This window comes from Xenopus tropicalis, chromosome 10 (genome assembly GCF_000004195.4).
Source record: "Xenopus tropicalis strain Nigerian chromosome 10, UCB_Xtro_10.0, whole genome shotgun sequence".
NCBI classification, from domain to species: domain Eukaryota; kingdom Metazoa; phylum Chordata; class Amphibia; order Anura; family Pipidae; genus Xenopus; species Xenopus tropicalis.
In genome coordinates this window covers 23,405,167-23,431,939 of record NC_030686.2, presented here as the reverse complement: position 1 = coordinate 23,431,939, position 26,773 = coordinate 23,405,167, and the positions used below count along the sequence as shown (strand labels likewise).

The 26,773-nt window shown below is 37.2% G+C and overlaps 1 protein-coding gene across 1 annotated transcript in view; it reads left to right on the top strand.

Moving 5' to 3' along the window:
- Positions 1-26,773, top strand: part of ca10 (carbonic anhydrase X) — a 156,898-nt gene that overhangs the window by 93,792 nt on the left and 36,333 nt on the right. Inside the window, exons 4-6 of the mRNA XM_031894778.1 lie at positions 7,794-7,979; positions 16,313-16,408; positions 22,570-22,642. Coding sequence (XP_031750638.1) covers positions 7,794-7,979; positions 16,313-16,408; positions 22,570-22,642 — 355 coding nt within the window. The remainder of the gene's footprint in view (positions 1-7,793; positions 7,980-16,312; positions 16,409-22,569; positions 22,643-26,773) is intronic.

Sequence of the window (26,773 nt, the reverse complement as noted above, 5' to 3'; positions counted from 1 at the left end):
ACAAATGCTGCAACATAATTGTCCACATGGCAATAGAGCAAAAAGATTATAGAACGGAAATAAAGGATCAGCTACAATACTTGATATCTTTCTTAAACAACATAATTAAAAAATATCTTGAGTTGATGGGAGAGTTACTCCAATAATCTCTTCTGCTGTTCTTACAATCTTTTGCAACATCTTGCAATCTGCAGCACAACAATTTCCATACCACAAAATAATCAAATTTGTCCGAACACTCTCTATAACTCGTCCATGGAATGTAACAAGTATAGAGGGGGGAAGGCTTGCTTTCTTAGCCCTCACATAAAGTAGAGCCTTTGCTGTGCTTTGCTAACAAGAGAGGAGGAATGCAGGCTCCAAGTGAGATTGTCTGAAATCTGAACGTTCAAAAAGTTGATGTTACTGACATTCTCAACAATAGATCCAATTATGAAAAGAGCCTCAAAAGCTGGATGAGACTTTCTAAAACCCACCAAAATTTGGTTTGTTTTATCAGCATTAAGAAACAGATTGTTTTCAATACACCATATTGCCAGGTGTTTGACCTCTTCTTTGTATGCTGACTCGCTAATTAAACCAATCACAGTTCATCAGAAAATTTATAATGTGGTTGAAACCAAACTGGTGCCGTACAGTCATATGTCATTAACGTAAAAAAGCAGTGGGGAAATCACACATCCCTGCAGTGAACCAGTACTCAGTTTGATTGTTTTGAATTTTTTTTCCCCAATCTTAACTGACTTTGGCAACTCAAAGTGGCCTTGTAAATGTGATGTTATGTCGACAGTCACATCTTGGAATCTTAAAATCTTTATCTTGTGTATGGTAGTCCATGAAGACTACAGTGAGGATTAGAATAGCATTCAGTAGCATAAATACGCGGAGAGGGCAATGCTACATAGGAGTATTTGAATATCTCATTGTCTCATAAGCCTTGCGCCAGTTTGATTCTGAAGTTTAGTTCTTCCAAATGATGAATAAACTTCACGGAAACTGGCTCATTTATACAGTAGGTCAGCTGTTTCCAAGTCCATTACTTCTGAGTGGTTGGACATTTTGATTGTTATTGTTTCCACAGGATGTACTATTATCTTTTCAACAATATTTACACATCTGTAAGTTTTTATGAATTATATACATATGTAATCATGTGTAAAAAGTCATAAACACACATTTTTGCACATGTAATTAATTATGAAGAGTATCTATAGAAATAGTATTCTATTCAGATATGACGTTATAGAAATATGAAATTGTTAATGGAGCACATTTTGCAATAAATCCGATATTCTGTTCTAATTCTGAATCATCTTCTTTACAAGGTTAACCAGACAATTCTCCTAAAAGCAAATCCTCTAAATCCCCTTTACTAACCATATTATAGAACTGTAACTGATTTTTCTCAACCAAAAATATATCCAGTATCTTAATTTTCCTTATTCTGGTTCTTTTCCTCTTGAATATCATGTAGCTTATTTTTCTAAAATGATAATACTGTAGTTGAAATTGTCTCTGATATAATACAGTATATCTCCCCTTAATGGTCTGAAAGCATCAGGTCATACAAGCATGAACATGCCATATTATAATTACTATGTGCATTCAATACACATATAGATTATGATTTTTATATTATAGCAAGATATGGATTACACCAGCAGACAAATTAATAAACCTTCTAATAAAAGTACATTTAGAGGACAGTCCCCAAAGTATAAAGGTTGTCTTCTAGCATACTGAGTGCCTAAAGTATGAATTATGATTGCAATTGAAAATTAGATATGAACATCTGTTGAAAGCTATTTAGAAGCTATAAAGCTGTAACAATTGCAGTCCCTTAAAGACAGGCACATGCCTCCAGGGTTGGACTGGGCCAGCAGGGCACCTGGAAAAATCCCGGTGGGTCCCAACGACCCAAGCTTGCTCCCCTGCCTGGGCCGCCCCCTTTCCCCCTAAGTCCGCCTCCTCCATGCTGCATTTCATTTACCTCTTTAAGTTTGCAGCTTTAAACCCATTTCCCCCAATCAAAGGGGGAGGTAAAAAGGCCCTCCGGGCTGCAACCTCCAGAGCCCTCCTTCTGACATATCCCCCCCACACACCACATGTCTTTTTACCCTCTTGAGACTGCAGCTTTAAACAGAAGAGAGGGAGTAACCCAGGCAGTGAAGCAGGAGAGCAGACTCAGGGGAGAAGGGGTGACTTGCATAGGGAAGTGGGCTCAAACCTGGAAATTTATGAAGGTAAAACGGATGTAGCATGGAAGGGGTTAGGGGGATGTTGTGAGGAGGGCCCTGGAGGTCACAGCCAGGCAGGGGAGCAGTCTTGGGTCAGCCCATGAGGGCCCACAGGGTTTTTCCTGGTGCCCCACTAGCCCAGTATGACCCTGTAGGAGATTGCTTGTATTCTGCCCCACCAATTACTTAAATGTCCTTCTGGATTTGCTCACTTGAAATTGTACCCTAGGTCACTTCTGTCACTTACCATGGGGAAACATGTTATATACATATGTAAACATGTACACATACATATGTATAATAATATACACATCATTAACACTACCAGGGGAGAAAAATAAATGAATTGGATACAAGGAAACATGGGAGCACAGTGAAAGCATCTGAAGAAGAATTGAGGGGAACTATGTTTCCTAGATTTTTATCCTATTCCCCCACTAAAGTATATGTAGCTTTATAGATGTAGCTTTTCCCCTGGTGCGTAAGAAATTGATAAGCAACTTGCTGCTCTCTCAATATCTCTCTGAAGTCAATTATTTTTTTACTACAGAGCAGTGTACCAAGTGAAACAACAGGCTCAAACTGGCATGTTTTTCTCACTTTGTACCCTGTCCCATGGGCGAGTTCTGATTGGATTAGCTATTTGTGTTCTAAAATAGAACTGCCTGCATATAGGAGTGTTATAATCATGCTACCGCATCAATGAGTAGATGCGCTCTTCATCTTCTGCCCCATACATGGGCAGATACAGTAAGCTTCTGATTGAGACCATCAGTACCTTTTATGGGCCCATGTATGACCGCCTTTAACTGCTGAGTATTCTGAAGCAGCTCTCTGCATCGTTGTGCCATGAGGAAGACAAACAAAAACAAATTAGCAAAAATTCTAGTCTAGCACTGGAGGGAGGCTAAAGAAATGGCTAAAGAACAAAGGTGAACAAAAAGAAGAATTTGGCATGTATGGGGTTAATTCACACTTAACACTCCTTTCTGCAATGATCTCATTGGCATGTATAGGGGTAATGCAATTTTCCAAATCTATTTTCTGCAGTGATCTTACTGATACTGGATTATGCAGTGCTCATTATGGCTAAAAAGAGTGTCAGGTGGGGACACATGCTAAATAGGACCCCTTCTGCCCCATATTTAGTTTAGATGTCCCTGCGTAAAGCCACTACCTACTGCACTTAATAATGTGCAATCTGCTGCAGCATTACCGAGCAGCCAAGTGGGCTTATATGAGTACGTGGGGACCCTTGGAGTCAGGTCCTCTGGTGGGCTCCAGATGCCCCAGCCAAGACTGTATATGTATATGTTATGCTACGTATATGATATATATTCTATAGACTGCAATATTAAATGTAAACAAACTAAAGAAAATATAACTTTTCCAATATACAATTGTAAAAGTTCAGTGTTTTTTTTCTTTCAGTTCTATTATATCTGTAAGCATACACGACTGCTGCTTCTAACTAGTGAAACAATGTAGCAGAAGCTAGATCCTCTCCAGCCAAGACTCCCATGCCTTGCATTCATTTTTCATAAATCAGCAGGCTTGGATTGTATTGCTTGAATGGTCAGAACCAGCATATAATGCTTTCTTTAGCAATTTATAAACAACTATGTATATATATACAGGTTGCTTTGAATTATATCTTCTTTCATTGGGCAATATTTTATTTTCAGGTTTACTGCATTTTTTATTAACTACCCTTGGACAGAATTGAGCTCATCATACTAAGGACCATGTTATTATCACTACTAAGGACCATGTTATTATCACTGTTCCCCAAATGCTCACCCACACAAATGTTAGAGATGAGTTCATTATTATTAGATATCCAGGTCCAAAAGAGAATCCTTCCTAGTAGGTTCTTTAACTGCCTGAAATAAAAAGTTGTCATTTAGCATACTTACAAACCTACTTGCTTTTTCTGACTTGGCCACCCCATTACTCCAGTCAATGTCTGGATAATTAGTCCCCCATAATAACAACTTGACCTAGTTTTGAAGCCTCCTCCATTTGCAATAGTAGTTGGGCCTCATCCTCCTCACTAAGGTTTGGTTTATAGCATACAACTATGAACATTTTATTTGTAACCTTTAGTCCTGCTGAAATCTCTACACAAAAGGATTCCACATTGTCCCTGGTAATTTCTTTAGCACATAGCTTTAAATCTGACTTAACATAAAGACAAACCCCTCCACCATTGTGTAACCATTTAAATTCACTGCAAAGTCTCATGTTTCATCCCACCAGGTCTCAGTGATACCAATAAAATCATAATTTTCAGTACATGCAATAACCTGACAAGCTCTGGGCATTAGCCAGCATGCAGCGGTTATTTACATTAGGTTACAGAAAGTTAGATCTAAGATTAATATTAGGCTGTTTCCTTTGTAACAGTGGAAGCTCCTTGGCTGGTAGCCAGGACCCCTTGCTAATCCCACTGCCCCCTCTACACTAGCTTTCTCATAAATCTCTAACTCTACGCTTGATCTTAGCCAAAAGGCTGTAAAGGCCAGGTACCACTACTGTAGTAATCAAGGGCCTATATAAACCTGCCTTTGTATACCACTGGTGCTTGATCATTAGCCAACTAACTGAGACCTAGCCTGTTGCCTGTGTTCTGAAGCTGCTGTGATCCTTGTCCTTCCAATTGCTTGTCTACTGTGGATATCTACTATGGATTTCTGGTTGTGACCTCTGTCCTAATATTTGGACTTATGTGCAGCCTGCCCTGTTTGGTCTGTTTATTGGACTCTGATTGATTGCCTCCTGTCCTGACCTTGGCCTGTAATCAGACTTGTTTTTTGGCAGTACTTTCCAATATGAGCAGTAGCTACACCTACAATAGCTTCTTCAGAAAACATTTATGTAACCCACTAATTGCATTGTTATATTTGGCCTTTGCTTGTCTGCCTCCTACTTTGACATTGGTCCATTACTGGACTTGCTTTTTTGTTTGTTTCAAGATCCCACATTATGGGGCAGATTTATCAACATTCAAATGTGACTTCTTACCACAATTTACAGAAATCTCAAATTTAAATTAGAGTTTCTGAAACTTGAATTTTCATGATTTATTAAGCTCAAAAATTTAAAAAACCAAAACACATGTCAATGGGAGTTGTATAAGAATAATTTAAGCTATTTTTCAATTTGAGTTTTTGATTTGGCAGACTGATTAAAATGATGTGTGAAATGTCATTTTGCTGTATTTTAGTTGTTTTTTCATGTTTTTAAAACCAAGTTTTCGAGTTTTTAATAAATAAGCACACTTTTGAGCTTGGCAAGTTTTTCTTATTAAAAAAACGTAGAAAATTAGAAAATTTGAATGCTAATTTGCCCACCCACCATGCTTGTAATGGCATTTTCCCAAAACTACACTGCATATACAAGTGAGACCTTATGGCTCATTAGCAAACCAAAAGGCAGCATGCAACTTTGCATGCACCACTGTATTAGTGCTATTGAGCACACCCAAACGCTTGGGTGTGCTCAATAGCACTAATACAGTGGTGGCTGTGCTAGTCAAAGGCAAGCATTAAGGACAGGCCTATATGTGCCACCTAACACTGCATACAGCCAACAGTGTTTCAAGGTGAGACCTTAGGGCTATTAGTGAAGGGTGGACGTAGCATGTAGTTGCCCCCTCCCACCTCCTACCCAGGAATGTCGCATAAGGTATAGAGCAGCAGAAGGCAGAGCCCACATTAGGGCCCTGTCTTTACCTCCTTCCCTAAGGTAGTTTTTATGTACAGGGCTAGCTGTGTCTTCTGCCTCTGCGCCCCTCACTGAGCACCAGATTTTTCTTTCAGAGCTCAGTATTTGCCACAGAGTGCAGGGGGTATATGCCGGGGTCAGGGATGACCCCCCTTAACAGGGATCAATAGAGGCAAAATTATGTTATGTTTTTATACAAAACATTACTTTGTTAGCTTTAATAGCTACTGACTGACATTGCCAAAAGCTGCAAAGTTCATCCTGAATGAAAACAAATCCTTCCTAATTATAAAGGTTCCCTACCCAGTTTCTGTAGTAAAAAAAAAGGAGCATTCATATTATTTTTGCCCAAGTATGTACTTGCATTTATCATCATTGAAGCTGATTTGCTACTTTTCTGTGCACTTCTTGAACTTAGGGAATAGAAACATAACTTTACCCTGGGCTCTACCCTGGGTGGAATATCATCAGGTCCTGAACCTTTTTATATTTTTACGTGTTCTATTCTCTTTATACTTCCTCCTGAGTCAACCAGTGATCTGAATTAAATTAATTGATCTGAGTCTCATAACAAATAAGCCTTCATTAAATGGCTTCTAAGCCATGTAAACAAAAGATTAAAAAAGCAGTTTAAAAACTCTTTTTTGATGTTGTTCTTGCCATATTTTTTTAAAAAATATTTGGGGTATATTTTATTCTTCACAGAAATGCCCTTTTCATTTTAATTGTTTGCTTGCCTGATTCATTTTTTGTATGCTCTATGGGCCTCCTGTATCTAATGAAACTTTCAGCTGACCCAGTAAATAAGGTTCCACTCTGGATTAATTGGCCTGCATAATTTGTATCAATGGCATTGCTTACAATAACCTCCTCCAAGTCATTGACAAAGATTGCCATTGTGTGGCCAGCAGTATTGATTGTTTTGGGAACCCTTATAATAGATTTTCCTTTGTAATAGAAATATGCTAATGTCCTAATGCCCTCTTATAGTGTCTCAATCCCTTTAAAGTTTACAACCAAAGCTGTAATAAAAACAAAATCAGCATAGGCACTGCCGACAGATTGGTTTCTATGGATAACTGCAGGGGTACAATTTTGTTTTTGTAACCACTAACCAGGAGGCATTTGATAATGTATAGAGGAATTCAAATTACACTTTGAATTTACATTCGAAAATCACACATTTTTCTATCCGAAAGTATTGCTAAAACTCGAAAAATTTGAGCTTAAACAGGTGTTCATTTCAACAATAATGTGTTTAAGTTTGACTTGAAAGTGGGTAAAATATAAAACAATTATGGAATTAACTTCCCCTTGAAAATGTGTCAAATTGAAAACAATAAGGAGATTAATTTCTGCTTGAAACTGGATGAAATAGAAAACAATGATGACATTAACTTCCCCTTAAAAGTGTGTGAAATAGAAAGTAATGATGGGATTAACTTCCCCTTAAAAGTGTGTAGCAAAAGGACAGACTGACAATGAATATTCACATTTGTAACCATTTTTGAGTTAAACTCGAACATTTCTAGTATTTGAAGCCTTCCATAGGACTCAATTGTACTCGACTGGATTTTCTGAGAAAAATGTAACCTAAATGTTAATAAATCTTAAATTATTCAAGTTATTTTTGAAAAACTTAATTTTTTCAGGTAAAATTTCCAAAAAACTGGATTTTTTCAAGAAACAATATAAGAAACCAATATTGAAAAAACTGAGTACTGGCAAAAACCCATAAACTCAACTCTATCTCAAAATTGCTTAATAAATGTGCCCCAAAGTATTTTAAATCCAGTGACACTCTCTTTTCACTATCTGTTTATCTTGTAGGTGAGTGGGACAATGTACAATACAGGAAGGCATGTATCACTTAGACTGGACAAGGAGCATTTAGTAAATATATCTGGCGGGCCATTAACATATAGTCATCGCTTAGAGGAGATCCGGTTACATTTTGGAAGTGAAGATGGTCAAGGGTCAGAACACCTACTGAATGGACAAGCATTTTCTGGAGAGGTAAGAGTCTTTTTTTCTTAAATTTAAAGAACTAATCTGCATACTTCCACAATATGGGGACTTTCTGGGGATCTGTTAAAAGTTATGCATCCCCCAGTGATTGTATTCATTTACCTGATACCCTTGGATCCCATGGGATGGTGCCCCTATGGTCAGAAATCTGCACTGGCCCTGGGTCCTTCCTGCAAGCACCACGGAGCATCCTCATCCCGCTTCTTCTTTCTTTGTACGGGTGTGTGCGCGCATTAGAGGGAAAATAACTTTTTCACTTTGCTGCACATGCATTGGCCCTGAGATTTTGAAGAACCCTGAGCTTTCTGCCAACAGGTTCATGGACCTGGGGTATCAGATAAGTGAATATAATTACTTGTGGGGCACCCCCAAGTGAATGTGATTTTCTTCTTTAAAACATGAAAATATTAGAAGGCAGTGGTTCTTAAATAAAACAAATGTGCCAGTTAGTGTTTGCATACAGTAATAGCCAAGAAAATGCACCGGGCTCTAAAGTATGTGCCATTCAAGTGAACAGAGGAGAGATTTTGTTCCTGAATTGGAGAATGCCTCATTATATATACATCATCGCTGCACTGCTCCACAAATGAGCAATTAAATAGGATCTTAAAAAGAGGCCAGCAGAATTTTAGGTCTGAAAGCTCCAGCCTAATTGATTCCATACCAAGAAGTAAACTGCATTATGGATCTAAATGATAGAACAACACTTTACTTGAATATTTAAAAAACCCACCAATAAATTAACTGTTTAGTATTCTATACACTGATGATAGAAATGTGGAACTACTGAAGGAGTTATTACCATAATTAAAGCCATAAGCATGTTACATTTCTTTCAAGCAGTCACTAACTAGAAAATTAATCACCATGTCTTAATTCTACTGTAAACACACTGTACTGCAATTATGTAACTATACATTGTAACCCTACTTTTTGTACCTTTAAACCACCACAGGATGGAGAATCTACTTAAATCCAAGCAAGTATTGTACAAGTTTCATGCCCATGTGGCAAGTTAAGGGACCTGCTTGATTAAAGTCTATGGGGGTTATGTAATAAAAGGCACTAAGTTTGCCCAGAAACAGTAACCCATAGCAACCAGGCAGCAGGTAGCATTCACTGGCCACCTGTTTAAAAGCAAACATCTTTTTGGCTGCTCCTGGGCAAAATTAGTGCCTTTTATTACATAAGGGGGTTTAAATACGTTTTTAGACTTAATTACCACATCAGCTAGTAATTCGCCCCTAGTCATTTTCATTACAAGTAAAGATATGCCTCACAGGCGCCATTCTTTAATGCTGTATATTTACCAGTACTGACAAAAAGGCTTTGGGAGAAAAGAAGGAAGATAATGGGAGAAAGGAAGGACAGTGGCTAACTACAGGAAAGACAAACGATTGAAACATATTCATAGAAGAAAAAAGATACCCTGCAATAGCAAAATAAATACACACATTATCATACATAAAAGGAATTTAAATAAATCAGTTTTAAGACAAGCTGATTTGGAAAAAAAATGTGATTTTGCAATATGATCTTACATCATTAAAGCAGAGGCTGCAAGTATGCAGAATCTAGTGACAACATTTTTGCTGCTACATTTGTAGTAAAGATGCCATTGGTTTCAGAATATTAGAGTATTCAAATTGTAATTGTCTGGATCAGTAGCTGAGCAAGGCAAGTAGGTTGGATCTGGCCTAGAATAACTATTTAAGCCATTTACAAATGTTATGACCAGTTACTACATAACGGTATAACCCACTGAATATATAAATTAGTTGTACAAGTATGCATGCCCTCATTTGTTTAAACAGAAGTGTTGTTTGTCTGTATTCGTCAAGTTGTTTGTTTGTCTGTGTTCGTCAAAGGTTTTGTATTTCATATTGAAGCATGACCTTAACATGAGAGAGATTATTAAAAGAGAAAATTAAATCTTTTTAGCCACTAACCTTTGCACATTTTGTACATTTAGAGGTACATTTACTAGACAAGTGTGAGAAAAAGTAGATTTTATCTTTTTCCTTTTTTATTTTCGAGATTTACAAAAAGGTTTTTTGCCAGTACTTGATTTTTCTGATATTGTTTCTCAAAAAACTCAAGTTTTTCTGAAATTTCCTGAAAAATTCAAGTTTTTAAAAAGTAACTCCCATAATTTGTGATTTATTAGCATTTAGCTAACCTTTTTTGCCAAAAATAAATTCGGCAGGTTTGATCTGTCAAGTACTATTGAGTCTTATGGAGGCTTAGAATAGTAGAGGAATAGAATAGTCATTGGCAGCCTGTCCTTGACACATTTTCAAGGGGAAGTTAATCCCATCATTGTGTTCTATTGTACATATTTTTAAGGGGAAGCTAATCCCATCATTGTGTTCTATTTTGCACATTTTCAAGGGTAAATTAAACCCATATTTGTTTTCTATTTCACCCAGTTTCAAGGGAAAGTTAATCCCATCATTGTTTTCTACTTTTGGATTGAAAAAATTATGATTTTCGCACATAAACTCGAAATTTTTTTGTGAACAAAATATCACACTCTGGCTGAATCACCTGCTCTCTACGTGTTTCACTTGGTATGCCACGCTTCCTTAGAAGGTATCTTCCTCAGGAGTACTTCATAAGGAAAAGTGGCGTACCATGTGAAATGCGTAGCGGATCTCAGAAATTTCTAGGATTTCATAGACTTTTTATTCAATGCTTATATGAATCTCTGTTTGTGGGTATCCAATCTATTTATTTTTTATAAAAACTTTATTACACTATTTTGCCACACTTTGTTTTTAGTAGGTGTCCACATAGGATACAGAAAAGGACCATGATGAATGATTGATGTTTGGCCTGGCTATGTATGCATCTAGTGAGTAAGTGATTCAGCCAGAGTGTGATATTTTGATCACCTACACCTACACGTGTTTGCATGAAAAAGATTTGAGTACTCACATTTTTAAGAAATTTAAGCAATAATATTGGCACAATGTTTATTCATGGTTGTGGCGCAGGGAAGTGGTTTCTTTCCTTTATGCATTTTACCTTTTCCTGGAACTTACACCAAAATATGGTCAGCTTGTAAAATATTCATAGGTGTCACATTCCTTTTAAGGCAAAATACATGTAATGACGGCAGTTGATACAATTTTGATAATGATACAGATCTAAGAGCGGAAGCAAATACAAATTGCTACATCTTTTTAGTAATTGGCTTTCTTATTTGTAAATATACTAATTAGTAAAAGCCTTTTGTCTCTCAGATATCCACAATTTCTGTGATAATGTATTTTTAAGAAAGAAGTTATGTAGTACTGTTGTGCTTATTGGATGCCTGGCCTTTCAGCTTTGATTTTAAGTAGGGAAATCATAAATATATACATTATATCAAATCACTGTATGAAATTTTTCTGAAACCAAAGTGAAGCAGAACACAACATTAATGCCTAGTTTTCCAGTTTGGGAAATCTATGATAGTTATTCAAATTGCAGAAAGGGACACAAAGTTGAATCAACACCATTCATAAAAAGTATTTCCATTCAAAGGCACTCAATGCACTTTGCTATAGTTCTGCTTGGTGCTAGTGCATCAGTCCTATCTCCTGTTCACATCATTCTCAAAGACATGGATTTTCTATAATACTTGTTCTGTTACATCTTTCAGCTTTTTCAAAATGCCAAGCGTAAAAAAGAAAATCCACTTCCTCACTGTTGTGCCATGTGTGCGTTATGGGCAGTTTATTATCCATCTTCTGCTGCTTCTTTTTGGTTTCTTACCTTTACAGACAGCTGCTGCTCCTTCATTCTCTTTCTTCTTCATATTCCTTAATTCTAATTAGTTTGTGCAATATCTTATTAAAAGGTTAATTGCCCCCAACCATAATCTGTTAAAAAAATGGAAGATGACCATTAATAAACAAATTGGGTATATTTTACCTTTAACTCTTGCCCTGTTAACAATGTTAAATCTACTTTTTGATGAAAGGGTTAATTAACAGGCAACAACATAGAATCTACATTTAGTTTTCCATTGTTTGCTTTGCACATTGCCTTGTAATGTGCTATTCCCACAATAGATGGCCTGAAAGGGAAAGGTTAAAAACAAAAATTTGATAAACAGAAAATTGCAATGTACATCGGTGGCTTATAAGTAATTTCTAAGTAACACATTTTGCATATCTGCAGACAAGCAATTACAAGCGGCCTACATGTTTTTAAATGAAAATCGATTTAATTGATAACGAGAGGTCTCTCTTTAAGAGTCTATGCAGTCAAACCAGGAGAACCTCATTTTAATTACAAAGGTTATCTAAGCTCGATTTTGACAGAGAAGTTGAATCTTACTAGTATAAATGATCAGCAGAAACCTGAACTAGAAAACGTTGACTTTCAACTTTTTCTAAGACTTTGGAAGTAGGAAAATCTATGATGTTGCAGAGACTTTAATAGAGTATGAAGTGGATCACACTCAAAGGAATACTTCTTTAGAGGTTGTCATATAGTGCTTTGCAATGAACCACCAAGGAGCAGAACAAGGTGCATATAATTTACAGTTGCTAATTCTTTTTAAAAACTTAGTCACCTGTAAAGGAATATGTAATTTTGAGGCTCAAACACCCACTGAATATTAATCAAGAAAGTTGAAGACAGCTAAAAAAGAAACTATACACATTTGTGCTAAGAAGATCATTTTAACATAGTTATTCTACCGTCAAATCCCTTGTCAGGTTGGTTTATTTGAATTGCTTTCATGGCAACAATGTGCTGTGCCTATTCCAATGGGCAGCAGTTATGTATTACATACAATGAAGAGGGTCATTTAATGAGCGTAGCTCCAAATGTGGTCAAACTTTAATGACTGCATGAATCAACACTATTCATTAAAGGTATTTGTTTTCCAAATACACTTGTTGGACTTTTTTTTAGCTGCGCTAAACTTTTGAACAAGTGCACATTTAGTGGCATTCCTTTTGTCACATTGTGTGCACTTGCAATGGTTGCAACTCCTTATGTGGCTTCAATTACTCTTGAATTCTGGGAATATACTGCATTGTTTTTTTCTATTTTACTTTGTGCTTTCCCCCTCTGCAGCCCTTTTTTCCTATTCTTGCACAGCACCAATCCTGAAGAGCACACAACCCCAGAGTGCAGGGCACTGTAACATAAGAAGCCATGTACTGCATCTGTACTTATGATATATGATATATATATCATATATAGTATAGTAAGCAACCCTATACCATATATTATCATGTAGTATAGAACTGCTTACTGTGGAAAGTGGCACAGCAATGCTACATCATGAGATTTTTAAGGCAAGCCAACACGACTTGTCAAAAATACCATATTTATAAGCAGAGTTTACCTTTTCACTACATTATCTTTATTGTGTAGGAAATCATATTGGCATAAAAAAATCTTTCTAGGAAATATTTATCTCTGTGCATATGCTATCATATACAGATATTAGTGGAGGCAAATAAACCAGTAAAATCTCATCCGTAGATTGAAGTGACTCAGTGGTCAGGCTCTGACCACAGTCCTTTAGCAGTAAAGTACAAATAATGTATGGTTTGCAGCAGTAAATTTATAATCAGTTTCTCTTCTCCCTATCTCCAGTACATGCTAGTGTTTAAAGCCCTTTCTGAGTCGCTGACCTTGATAATGAAATGAGAAAACTGTTTTTTTTTTTGCCTTATGAGATTTTTATTTACTTCACAATTTAGTGACCTGAAAGAACAGCTGCATATTTCAGATATACAACTCACACTTGGATGGCATATTTTGGTGCTGGCAACAAAACACAAAAAAGTCAAATATCCATTATAAGCATTAATAAGTACAGTGTACTGGAAATTCTTTATAGCAACAGTAGAAACTCAGAGTTTAAGCTGAAATGAAAACAGCAATTCAGATACCATGTCCATATAACATACATGTATGGGTTCTGTTATCCAGAATATTCGGGATCTCGTTTTTTTCAGATAAGGGTTTAATTTGCATCCCATACCTTAAGTCTACTAAAAAACTATTTAAACCTTAAACCCCAAAAGAATTATTTTGCCTCCAATAAGGATTCATTACATCTTAGTTGGGATCAAGTACAAGGTATTGTTTATAATAACAGAGAACAAGGAAATCATTGTTTAAAATTAGAATTATTTGCTTCTAATGTAGTCTGTGGGAGATGGCCTTTCTGTAATTTGGAACTTTTTAAATAATGAATTTTTATCAGATTACAGTTTAATTAAGCTAAGTGCAAAATGTTTGTGTAGTTGTACATGATTTTTACCCACAATTTAGCCATCTTACCAGAACCCCAATGTAATGGTCTTTGAGTCAACTCAGCGTAAATCCTTGTTTGTGCTGATTGGCACAAGCTATAGAATATGGCAAAACTTGAACCCATCATCCCAGCTTGGTGGCAGGGTTGCCACCTTTTTCTTTGGGCCTTTTAAGCCGATTTGGGCTGATTAAGTAGGGGACGAGCTGACCAGAGAGGTAGTGGATTCATGACATTTCAGATTTGGAATCATGATGTTTCAGGGCCAGCTGGGCCAGGAAGGGACTGCCAATTTTCAGACTAGGTGACTAACATAGTAACATAGTAACATAGTAAGTTGAGTTGAAAAAAGACATACGTCCATCAAGTTCAACCATAATGCCTATATATAACCTGGCAGGGTTTGTGGGGAGCAGAGAGAGTAGCTTAGGGTGGGCCAGAGTCAGGACAGGGGCAGAATAATTTGGAATATAGCATATACATTTATTTACTGCTTAGGCCGGTGAAATACTGGTTGGGTGGCAACCCTACTTAATGGTGGAGCCCTTCACATTTAATGTGTATTCATAAAAGACAACATTTGGCAGAGGGAGGAGTGGCCTGTTAACATTACTGTGAAAACTGTGGCCTGTTGTCACCATTGTAAAGTGATAACTGAATACAAACAGGGGGTTATTAAGATAATAATAGATAAATACAAAGCATAACAATAAATACAAATAAATACAAGGTACAGTTGCAATAAGGTAAGAGTCAAAGACACAAGAGGATGGAGGTCCCTGCCCCATATAGCTTACAGTCTATATGATATACTGTAGTTCTAAAATATGGAACGTAATACAGTATATTTTGGCAGCCTTCCAATATTTTCCATTTAGAATGTAGAATCCAATTTGGATGGATTGCACATGTATAATTTACCTAAGACCTTTTTATGAACCATTGTAATGACATTTCCATGTACTTTTTTGCAAGAACAAGAATAACTGTCATTCAAACTACAATCTAGGCTGAAAAAATGGGAAAACTTCAACCCATTATTTTTAGTTGATTACATTCAGAAACTTAAAGTAAATAAATGTAGAAAATATGTTATGGTTATGCATTTTATTATGGAACTGATGTTGAAATCTACTAAGTATTTAAATTGTTTGTAAAATCACTGGAAATAAACATCTCATCTAAACAAAATTATAGAGATTCAACTACATATATAGGTAGAGATATATCATAAACTATTTGTCCCAATTTGGCACCTCTGCAGCTACTAATATCTATTCGTATGTCTTATCACATATTAAGAGACCCAAAATACCTTGTAGGACAATATTGTAGGAGAATATTTTTTCACTATACATTAGGAATTGAAGAATTTTATTTTGCCCAAACAATAAGCTTTAAATAAGGAACAGTTCATGATCAGAGTGTAGTGAGGTGACAAATGCACAAAGTATATTAGAACTATCTCTTAATGTTTAATGTATCACATTAACTTTCATTAAGGGGGATGTAAAGTTTGGAAAACAAATGTAATGTGTTTGATTATACACTTCAAAATGAAAGTACTTTGTCAAGGGGTCACAGAAAGAATAAAACAGTTATTCCTTGCTGCCACATTGACTAGTGAATTCAGTAGAAACAGTTTTTAACTCCCCTTTAAGATGTAATTCTACAAAGTAGAAAATAATTTAGTAGAAAGGATAGGTTGTTGTAGACTGTATGGCACAGATGGAACACATAACAGAAGTGCATGGACATGTCTGGTTATTATGAATACAGATGAGCAATTAGACCAGCTAGAATGCCTTTTCTCATTACCTTTACTATTGTGTTGTGTGAGCTCCTCATTAATAGTAATCACTACTCCCATTACTTCAACTAAACATGCTCACTCGCTTTTTGTAAAATTGATTCTGGACAAGAAATGCATAGCTTACCGCCCTATATAGTCCAATGTATGTATATACTGTAGTAGCCATTCCTCTCCTCACTATAACATTGTACTTTTTAAGCTATTTAAACCTAACAACAAAAATTATTTCTTTTTCCACTGCAGGTCCAACTAATTCACTATAATCACGAGCTGTACACAAACGTAACAGACGCAGCAAAAAGTCCAAATGGGCTGGTTGTAATATCCATATTTATAAAAGTAAGTACATATTCACTCAAAGTTGTTTTTATTGATAAAACAATAAAGCAATCTGTACTAGAAATCACCATGTCAGTGACTGGGCTAAGTGTGGTGAAGGGGGTGCCAATTAATTAGTTTTAAATTATAGTTCTACTTAGCCTGATTTACTGTCATAAATGAAAAGTGCAGTAGGCAGCGCCTATGATTTATGTATGTTTGATGTATAAATTCCGTTTCATTCAGAGGCAAGAAGGAAAATAGAGCTTATCATCAGCGCAGGAAGGATTTATTTACTGCCACAGCAGTAAGGTAATGGAGCTTTATACCAAGAGAAACGATAATCAGTTTTATTAGCGGGCGTTCAAGAAAATGTTGGAAAATGCACAGTAATAACTGATGCAAGGAGCAACTGCACAGTCATTCTGGTATCAAGAAGGTAAAGTTGCTGTACCATATTAGCTAGTCAAAAAGTTGTAGGCTAACACATTTGATATGAAATATAGATACAAGTGGTGCAAAGTGATACATTTATTGGCTAAGATGATAAATCACAACAAACGTTGCATAACATTTAATTTCCTTTTTTACAGTCCAGAATCATAAACGAAGGAGCTCAAAAAAATCAAAGGGCTCCCAGAAATACAGGCATACAAAATACATATGACGCCAGACACCCCTAAAATAGGCACTTCTATAATTTTAAAACCTCTGGTAAAATACTGTGAGTTATATGAACACCACAGATCTGCTAAAAATAACTAGCAGACATGTTACCAAAGGGCACCATATTGGCAAACTTGGATGTAACATTACTATACACAAACCTACTCCACAAGGATAGGACAAAAGCATGCAAAAATTCTTGGAAAGTTACAGCCTACCAGCCAAAACTGTTTAATGTCTGACTGAATTCACACTAAAACACAACTATTTCTCATTTGGCCAGGAACTAAATCTGGTTTGCATCCCTGTATGCTAACAGATTTACTTTCCTCAAGTATCACCAAGCCCCTTGCATACCTTTGCTATATATATGACATTATCATTATTTGGGCAGATACTGAACAAAAGCTTAGTTTCACATCTTATTTAATTATTTTTACTCCACTATCAACTCTAAACTAAGCTACTCTACCTCCCAGATTCACTTCCTTGCAGGGCCATTTCTGCCATGAGGCAAGGTGAGAACCCCCAGATCCTTCTCAATTAAGGATACCACCAACACACTACCATTTAGTATTTAAATTATTTCTAAAGTGCATAACTTTGTACTATTCAACATTGAATCTCATTTTCCATTTTGCTGCCCAGTTTTCCAATTTAATCAAATCACTCTGTGAAGTCTTGCACAATTTAGTAAAAATAGTAGCAGTACTGTCTATGTCCTCCTCCAGGTCATTAATAAACAAGTTAAAAAGCAAGACCCCTGCAGTACTCCACTACAACACTGGTCCAATTAGAAAATGTTCCATTTACCACCGCTCTTTGTAATCTATCCTTCAGCCAGTTATCTATCCAATTACAAATATGTTCTAGGCCAATATTTTTTAATTTTATAATTAACATTTGTGAGGTACTGTATAAAATGCTTTAGCAAAGTTCAAGTAGATGACATCCACTGCCATCCCAGCATCGAAGTTCCTGCTCACCTTCTCATAAAAGGCAATTAAATTAGTCTGGCACGATTTATTACACATAAAACCATGCTGGCACAAACTTATAGTATTGTGATTTGTAATGTATTCAAGTATCTCATCCCTTATTACCACTTCCAAAAGCTTTCCTACTACTGATGTCAGACTAACAGGCCTACAGTTTTCGACTGAGAACGGCATCCCTTTTTGAATAATGCCACATTTGTCTCACAAGCAGTGGACTTTGTCCCTCCAGACTGAATTGGCAGCCTATTAAGCCCCAATAGACCTGCCCAACCAATATATGTAAGACAATCAGGCAGATACCAGACAGATTAGAAAATCCCTTCAAACAAGTAGCACATTAGTTTGCTAATTTTGACCTTTATAATTGTTGCCTTATATAGTTGACCAATTCTTAACAGTATTTTTATAACTAAAAGATTTATCATAAAATAATAGTAAAACTCAGGGCTGCTACAATCTGTATATCTGCGTGTGTATAAAATAAAATCAATTCTTAATGAGAGAATGCCTTTTTTATGATAATATGTAACTTTTGCAAAATACTGATATAAAAACATAAATAACCACTCTATAGATGGCAATAAGAAACTGGGGGAGAAAAGTTTGTGCGTCTTATACGGCGAATGCGTCTTCCTCTATGTGTCGCGGCTCTCTGCCGCATACTCGCTTTTATAAGCTTGCGCCCGTGCGTACTGACGTCACACGCACAGGGCGCAACCTTATAAAAGCACAGAAGCCGCTGGGAGCCGCGGCACAGAGAGGAAGACATCACGGGAGCCGGAGTCCGCTGGGGAGGAAATGGAAGGTGCTTGGGGGCCCGGGGGGGAAGCTGAAGTATGCTGTGGGTGCCGTGGGGGAGCTGGAGGATGCTTGGAGGCCCTGGGGGACGCTGAAGGATACTTGGGGGGGCCCTGGGGGAAGCTGAAGGATACTTGGGGGGGGCCCAGGGGAAAGCTGAAGGATACTTGGGGGGGCCCTGGGGGAAGCTGAAGCATGCTTGGGGGGGCCCTGGGGGAAGCCTCATTATGTGCGAGCCCAGAGACAATTAACTTTATACAGTTGATATAAAATATTTTACTACAGTATTTGCTTCAGAATCTTTTTTTTCTCGATTTTCCTCCATTAAAATTGGGTCGTCTTCTATTGCCTTACAGGGCAAAAAATACAGTAACTCAAGCCAGCTGATTATCAGACCTGTCTTTGCTAGAGAAGACTGACTTTTTTATTGTTAAAAAAAAATCATAAACAGGAGTTAAGCAAATGCTTTTTCAGTAGCAGTTAACTTTACAAAAAACACTTAAATGACTAAAATTTTGTCATAAATTCATATTGGAAAGTTGCTTAGAATTATGTTTCCATTAAAAAAATTTTGGTGTTAACGTGTCCTTTAAAAATACTTATGGCTTACTCCAGCCATAAAGTAAATAAATGATTACTAAGGTATGTCAACCAAGGCCTCAGTTTCACCTTACTCATACCTTAGTTACTTTAAAAATTGATTGTATGAAAAGATCTCCCTTAAAACCTTGACTATTACAATTGGTTAGCAACCAGTACATATGTATACATAATAAACCCAGTGTTCATGAAATACAATTTATTGTTAACTATTACAGTAAGTTAGAAACGAGTTATACACTTGTGTTTACTAAATACACCTTATTAACAACTTTAGAATTTAAGTGAATAAATAAATTTCCCTTTTTAGTGCATTCACTATTACGCTAATATACTGTACATGTATACCTAAAAACAACCACCCTATAATGTGGCGAATATTAATCCAGTCCAAATGGCCAATTGGGTATAGAGAAACTGGAGTAATAACTTAATTTATACACATGTAACCCCTATTTGGCTGTGAAAACAGGCAATACCAGCTAGATAGGCTTTAGAGCATGGGGTACATAGGACTCTAACACACAAGATAGGCTTTCGCTATGTGGAAAGATCAAGGAGATGTAGTGCTACTACAACTCACTTAGGCTGTGTGCAAAGGCAGGTAAATGCACAACCAGTAGAAAGGCATCGGTGGGCAAGGTAAAAACAGCCAAACAGCATGTAAGTATCTTGTATCCTTAGGATGTGTAGCTTAGTGGTCACGGATTCCAAACAGCTGACAGTGGTTGATACCTGTGTCCTAACAGCGGCCCTACACTAAGGCAACAGTGCCTGTAGAGGATAATACTTCCAGCTAATCTCCCCTGTTTGGAGCCAGAAACTACTCTTTCTAACTAAACTAACTATCTCACTTTCCTAGAAAGTCCTATGGAAGGCGTTATCCTGCTCTTGCTAATCATTCATGGGGTCCCTATTCCCCGACTTCACTAGAGTTTAGATGGTTCTCTAAGGTATATGGCTTTACTGGGCCCCTGTTGATCCCAGGCTCAGTGAAACTTCCACCTGAGTCAACAGATGCCACAAAAGAACACTATATTAGAGTGCAAAGGCAGTGGTCTACTTATTAACCAATAATGCACAAGATGCAAATATCAAACTAGATACATGGGTCCTTGCCCAGTAACAAGGAGAAATAGGAAATGGTAATGTTTAAAGCCATAGGAGCATATTAAACCTATGGGTCCCTACACACAGATAAAAACAGTTTCTGTTACCTGAACTCTAGCTTCCTTCTTGGTCCTAACTACAAACATGACAGAAGCCAGGCCCTGACAGTATATTCAAGCCATGGACCCTACTGATCTGGGAAAAACCTTAAGCAACATGGGTACTCGCATGGAGGCTTATGACGCTTAGCAGGTTCACATAGTCCTGGGGGGCCTTATTTCAAGGATGCCTATAACTCCTTTGGTGTCTGGAAGTCCCCCGGCCACAGCAGCTTCTCAAAATATTATGACTATGGCCAAGGAACCCTTCATTCTGCCACCTTCACGCTACGAGAATCTTAAGGCCTGTAGGGGCTTTGTGAACCAGTGCCTCATACAATTCAAACTGCAGCCATCTCATTATGCTTCCAAACGAGTTAAGGTGGGATATGTTTTCTCCATGCTGAAGTGCTGGAATAGGTATCTCCTCTCTGGCAAAAGAATTCTCGTCTCATCAGTGATGCCAAAGCCTTCCTCCACAGCTTCCGAACTTGGCTGTATAGCTGCTGCAATCTTCACATCTCATGCAGATCCGCCAGGGAAACTGCAGTGCTAGCCAGTATGCTATAGAATTCCATACTCTGGCTGCAGAGACTGCCTGGAACAATGATGGCCTAACATGGCCACTTATTGGCAGGGATTGTCTAACAAGTTTAAAAGATGACTTAGTCTCCAGAGAGCTTTCTCAACAGCTAGATGATGTGATTGCTCTCAGTATCACTATTGACACCCACCCTAGGAAACGTCAAGTGGACAAAAGAACATGAAGAGAGGTTCCAACCCCTCCTGGCTCCATTATTTCAAAGATCTCTACTTCAGAGTTCCTTCAGAGTAACCTATGCAGATTGAAAGGGCACATTTCTCTGAACAAGAGAAACTTTGGAGGCATTCTGCTGGTTTGTGCTAGTCTGTGGTGGCAAGGCTTATTCTGCCAATAACTGCCTTTGCCTAGCATCTTGGTATTTCCCTTTCTCCCATGTCTATCCCCTTGCAGGTTTTGGCGATTATTCATAGACCTTCTGCTCCAAGGTATTGGGTTTGCCTTGGCCTTACTTGCATAATCCTGTCCACCTCCTGTCCACCACCAGTTCCTACTGTATTAAGAATTGTCTGCCTTCTTACTGTATTCATAAGTTAAAGCCCTGTCCTATGCATATAAAGACTTTTCAGATGTATTTTGCAAGAAGTCTGCTGAAACTCTTCTTCCTCATCACCCTTATGACTGCCTCATCGATCTTCTTCCAGGATCCATGCCCCCCTAGATGTTGTAAATATCCCCTGTCTCCAGCTGAGACTCAAGCTATGAAGGAGAATATTCAAGATACTCTTGATTATGCATTTGTTAGCATGCATATTACTTGCACCCTGAAGTCTTAGAGGGTTGTTCTGGGTAAAGCTTTGGATGGTCTTATTAAAGTTTTGCCACTTTTTACATTCCACAAACAAATGCAGATTGCGTTAGATTGAAGACTTTGGCAGTTTTTTGTTACTTAATGACATGGACTTTTCTGCACTGCAGGATAGTGAGAGGGGGGTGATAGTGGAGAAGGGGTAGATTTATGAAAATGTGAGTTTAGAGCTTCAGACATAAAAACGTAGCCACTTTCTATGTATGGGATGTATGGGATTTTTAGGAATGTATTTATCAATAGGTGAATGTTATACTTCACCAATTGATAACTAAGCTTCTAAAAATCCCATAGAAATGAATAGAATGTGGATGAGTTTTTATGTATTTAGCTCTAAACTCAAATTTTGATAAATCCCCCCTTATTGTGCAAGACAGAACATGCAAAAAAACTGCAACACATATACTATTATTCACTCTGCTCTTAATATTCTTAGATATATAAAAAAAAAAGGGAAATTAAAGTGGATGTTTATTTGCATTTGTTTTTATTTTTTTCTCTAGGTAACAGATTCATCGAATCTTTTCCTAAACCGTATGCTAAACAGAGATACCATCACAAGAATAACATATAAAAGTAAGCAGCCTTTTCTTTATACGTTACATAGAAACTGAGATTCTAGTTGAGGAGAAATCTTTGAGTGCTAAACACAGTACAGGTATGGAACCCATTATCCAGAATGCTCGGGACCTGGGGCTTTCCAGATAAGGGGTCTTTCCGTAACTCAGATCTCCTACCTAAAGTCTGCTAAAAACATTATTTAAACCGTAATTAAACCCAATAGGATTGTTTTGCTTCCAATAAGGATTAATTATATCTTAGTTGGGATCATGTACAGGTACTGTTTTATTATTACAGAGAAAAGGGAATCATTTAACCATTAAATAAACCCAATAGGACTGTTCTGCCACCAATAAGGATTAATTATATCTTAGTTGGGTACAAGGCACTGTTTTATTATTACAGTGAAAAAGTTAATCATTTTTAAAAATGTGAATTATTTGATTAAAATGGAGTCTATGGCCTTTCTGTAATTCGGAACTTTCTGGATAATGGGTTTCCTGATATGGGGTCCGATACCTGTATTTGTTGTGCTGTGCAGACTGGTGCTATGACAGTTTCAGAAAGACAGTAGCTCAGAAAATGTGATATACTTAGCAAGATATATATATACATATCTGCTGCACAGCTGTAACCATAGTAACATGTCTAAAGTCAGATCATTATAAGATAATGTAAATACTGTGCTGTCAACTTTACAGTATAACATAGCCTATTAGACTTTAAATTTAACAAGATTTAAAAACCCAGAACAAATGTATATATATACAATATGTCCACAGTATGTTACAGTATTTTACTAAACGTTCAATTATTTAAATAAAACAGAATCACATTGTGACACTTGGTACTATAACAGTTACCACATCAGTACTTTTTTATGTGAGTAGCACATCCCCCTGACATTCATAAATGGTATCAATATAGCCAGGTTGGTGGGTAAAAGCAAAGCTAGGAAACATTTTGGAACCAAACCACTCCAGACCTTTCCTGGAAGTGGCTTTCTGCCACCTAAATAATCAGGGCCCTAATAACTGTTAGAACATGTGGAAACCTCTTGATTATAAAGTTGACTTGGGGTGTGTAACTAGGGTGGTCTTGCTTTACAACCACCCATCAACCACCAGTATTGTAATAATCAAAATAATTGTTGTCATTTACACAAGACAACTGTTGGTTGTTTTCATTTTCAAAATAGTATACGACACAGATCAGCGCAATAGGCTACAAAGGAATAAGAAAAAACAACCATCTAGTGTATTAAAAAAAATTATTTTGACACCCTTGTGCTTTACTTAGAATTTAAGCAGTGTTCCTTTTAAAAAAAAATCATGCCAATTTCCCATTCCCCAGTGGATAGCAACCTACTAGAAGTAGGTTTTTATATGCATGTAACAGAATGGCTCCTCATATAACTTTCAATTTTCTTTTCTGTAATTAAGAAGCAGGGGCAGTGCCCATAGTGTAATACAATTTATTAAAAGTAATGCACTTACATAGGTTCCTCTGATAATAAAATAAAAGTTGCCTTGAGTAAGTTAGCGTTCCACCATGCTCAGGACTGGATGTGACGTTGCCTGACGCGTTTCACTGTGACCAGCTTCCTCAGAGGCACTCTCCCTGCCCCTGCTCACTCTTTTTAAGCCTCTTTTGCATCCCTATTACCAGACACACAGGTTATATGAGAAGCCATTCTGTTACATGCATATAAAAACCTACTTCTAGCACAATATATAACTTGAAGAAACTGGTACTTTGGAAAAAACTTTTTTTTTTCACATCACTGCTTAAATTCTAAGTAAAACACAAGGGTGTCAAAATAATTTGTTTTTAATACACTAGATGGTTGTTTTTTCTTTTTCCTTTGTAGCCTATGGCGCTGATCTGTTTTGTATAATATTTTGAGGATCCAGCTTTGAGGAATTGTGATTGAATCGGCAGAAGGAACTTTCTAAAGTGAACTCTTTCTTTTGAACAACCTTTTATTGTTTTCATTTTCAGCCATTGAAAATAATGCTTCAAGACCCAGTTGTAACTATATGAAGCACTGAGCTACATTTTTCTCCTTTTACCAGGAGTAAAATTAAGGCATGAAAATATAATATATTGTGACACCTGAAAATGATCTTCCTTCTTCTTGTTAACAGTGTAAGACAATATTTGGAATGCCTCCAACTAAATCCTCTGGGGCTAAGTTACAGCCTTATATAATGTACCTGGATTTAGAAAACGCTATCATTTTCACCTAATATATATAGATTTCCTTTTTTACTGTAATATGTCATAATAAAACAGCACCTTGTATTTGATTCTAACTAAGCTACATAAATCCATATTGATGGCAAAACAATCCTATTGGGTTTATTTAATGTTTAAATGATTTATAGCAGACCTACGGTATAGTGATCCAGATTATGGAACAATAACTTCCACAAAACCCCAGGTCCCAAGCATTCCAGATAATAGATCCTATAACTTTACTCTTTTTATACTAATATGGCCATTACAGATCACTGTATTATAAAAATGATTGAAGGTTAGCTCGTCAAACTAATTGCTGTTGTTACCATTCATATCAATAAACACAATACAACGATGAAAGGTTCCCTCTGTAGAATAATCAATAAAGAAGTAGACTTATGATTATGGTGTATTTTCAGTTGAAGGATTTATTCGTTACTGTGGCTAAACATCATTAATATTCACAGATGCACATCAAGCTTTAGGTTAAATTATGCACATCATTTTATGCAATTTCACCCTTGAGTTCCTTCTTGTTGGTCACCCTTTTTTTCTTCAAATAATAAGGGAAGGTATAAATGAATAGGAGTCTCAAATCAAGATGATTTAAATAGCTTTACTTTCTGTAATTATGTTGGTCTTTGGTGTTCCTAGAAGCTCCAAACACTTGGGGGCTGATTTACTAACCCACAAATCCGAATCCGAATTGGAAAAATTCCGACTGGAAAACGAACATCTTGCGATTTTTTCGTAGCCGTTACAACTTTTTCGTAAATTGTCGCAACTTTTTCGTAACCATTACGACTTGCGTGAAAAGTCGCGACTTTTTCGAAGCCATTACGATTTGCTCGTATCTTGTCGCGACTTTTTCGTATTGAGTGTTCGTAAGCGGCGGGCAAAACTTTCAGACTTAGCATGATTTTGGAAGCTTCCCATAGGACTCAATGGCACTCTGCAGCTCCAACCTGGCCCAAGAAAAGTCACCATACTGAAGCTTGAATGAATCCGAAACTTTCGTACTCTGCGCGAAAGCTGCGAAAAAATCACGACTTTTCGCACAAGTCGTAGCGCTACGAAAAAGTCGCGACATTTTGCAAAACAATCGTAATGGCTACGAAACTTTCGTACTCTGCGCGAAAGCTGCGAAAAAATCACGACTTTTCGCACAAGTCGTAGCGCTACGAAAAAGTCGCGACATTTTGCAAAACAATCGTAATGGCTACGAAAAATTGTCGCGACTTTTTCGTAGCCATTACGATTGTTTTGCAAAATGTCGCGACTTTTTCGTAGCGCTACGACTTGTGCGAAAAGTCGTGATTTTTTCGCAGCTTTCGCGCCGAGTACGAAAGTTTCGTAGCCATTACGATTGTTTTGCAAAATGTCGCGACTTTTTCGTAGCGCTACGACTTGTGCGAAAAGTCGTGATTTTTTCGCAGCTTTCGCGCAGAGTACGAAAGTTTCGGATTCATTCAAGCTTCAGTATGGTGACTTTTCTTGGGCCAGGTTGGAGCTGCAGAGTGCCATTGAGTCCTATGGGAAGCTTCCAAAATCATGCTAAGTCTGAAAGTTTTGCCCGCCGCTTACGAACACTCAATACGAAAAAGTCGCGACAAGATACGAGCAAATCGTAATGGCTTCGAAAAAGTCGCGACTTTTCACGCAAGTCGTAATGGTTACGAAAAAGTTGCGACAATTTACGAAAAAGTTGTAACGGCTACGAAAAAATCGCAAATCACGACTTTTCGCACAAGTCGTAGCGCTACGAAAAAGTCGCGACATTTTGCAAAACAATCGTAATGGCTACGAAAAAGTCGCGACAATTCCCGAAAAAATCGCATAATACCGATCATTACGAAAAAAAGCATTCGGACGCCATCAGACCATTCGTGGATTAGTAAATCAGCC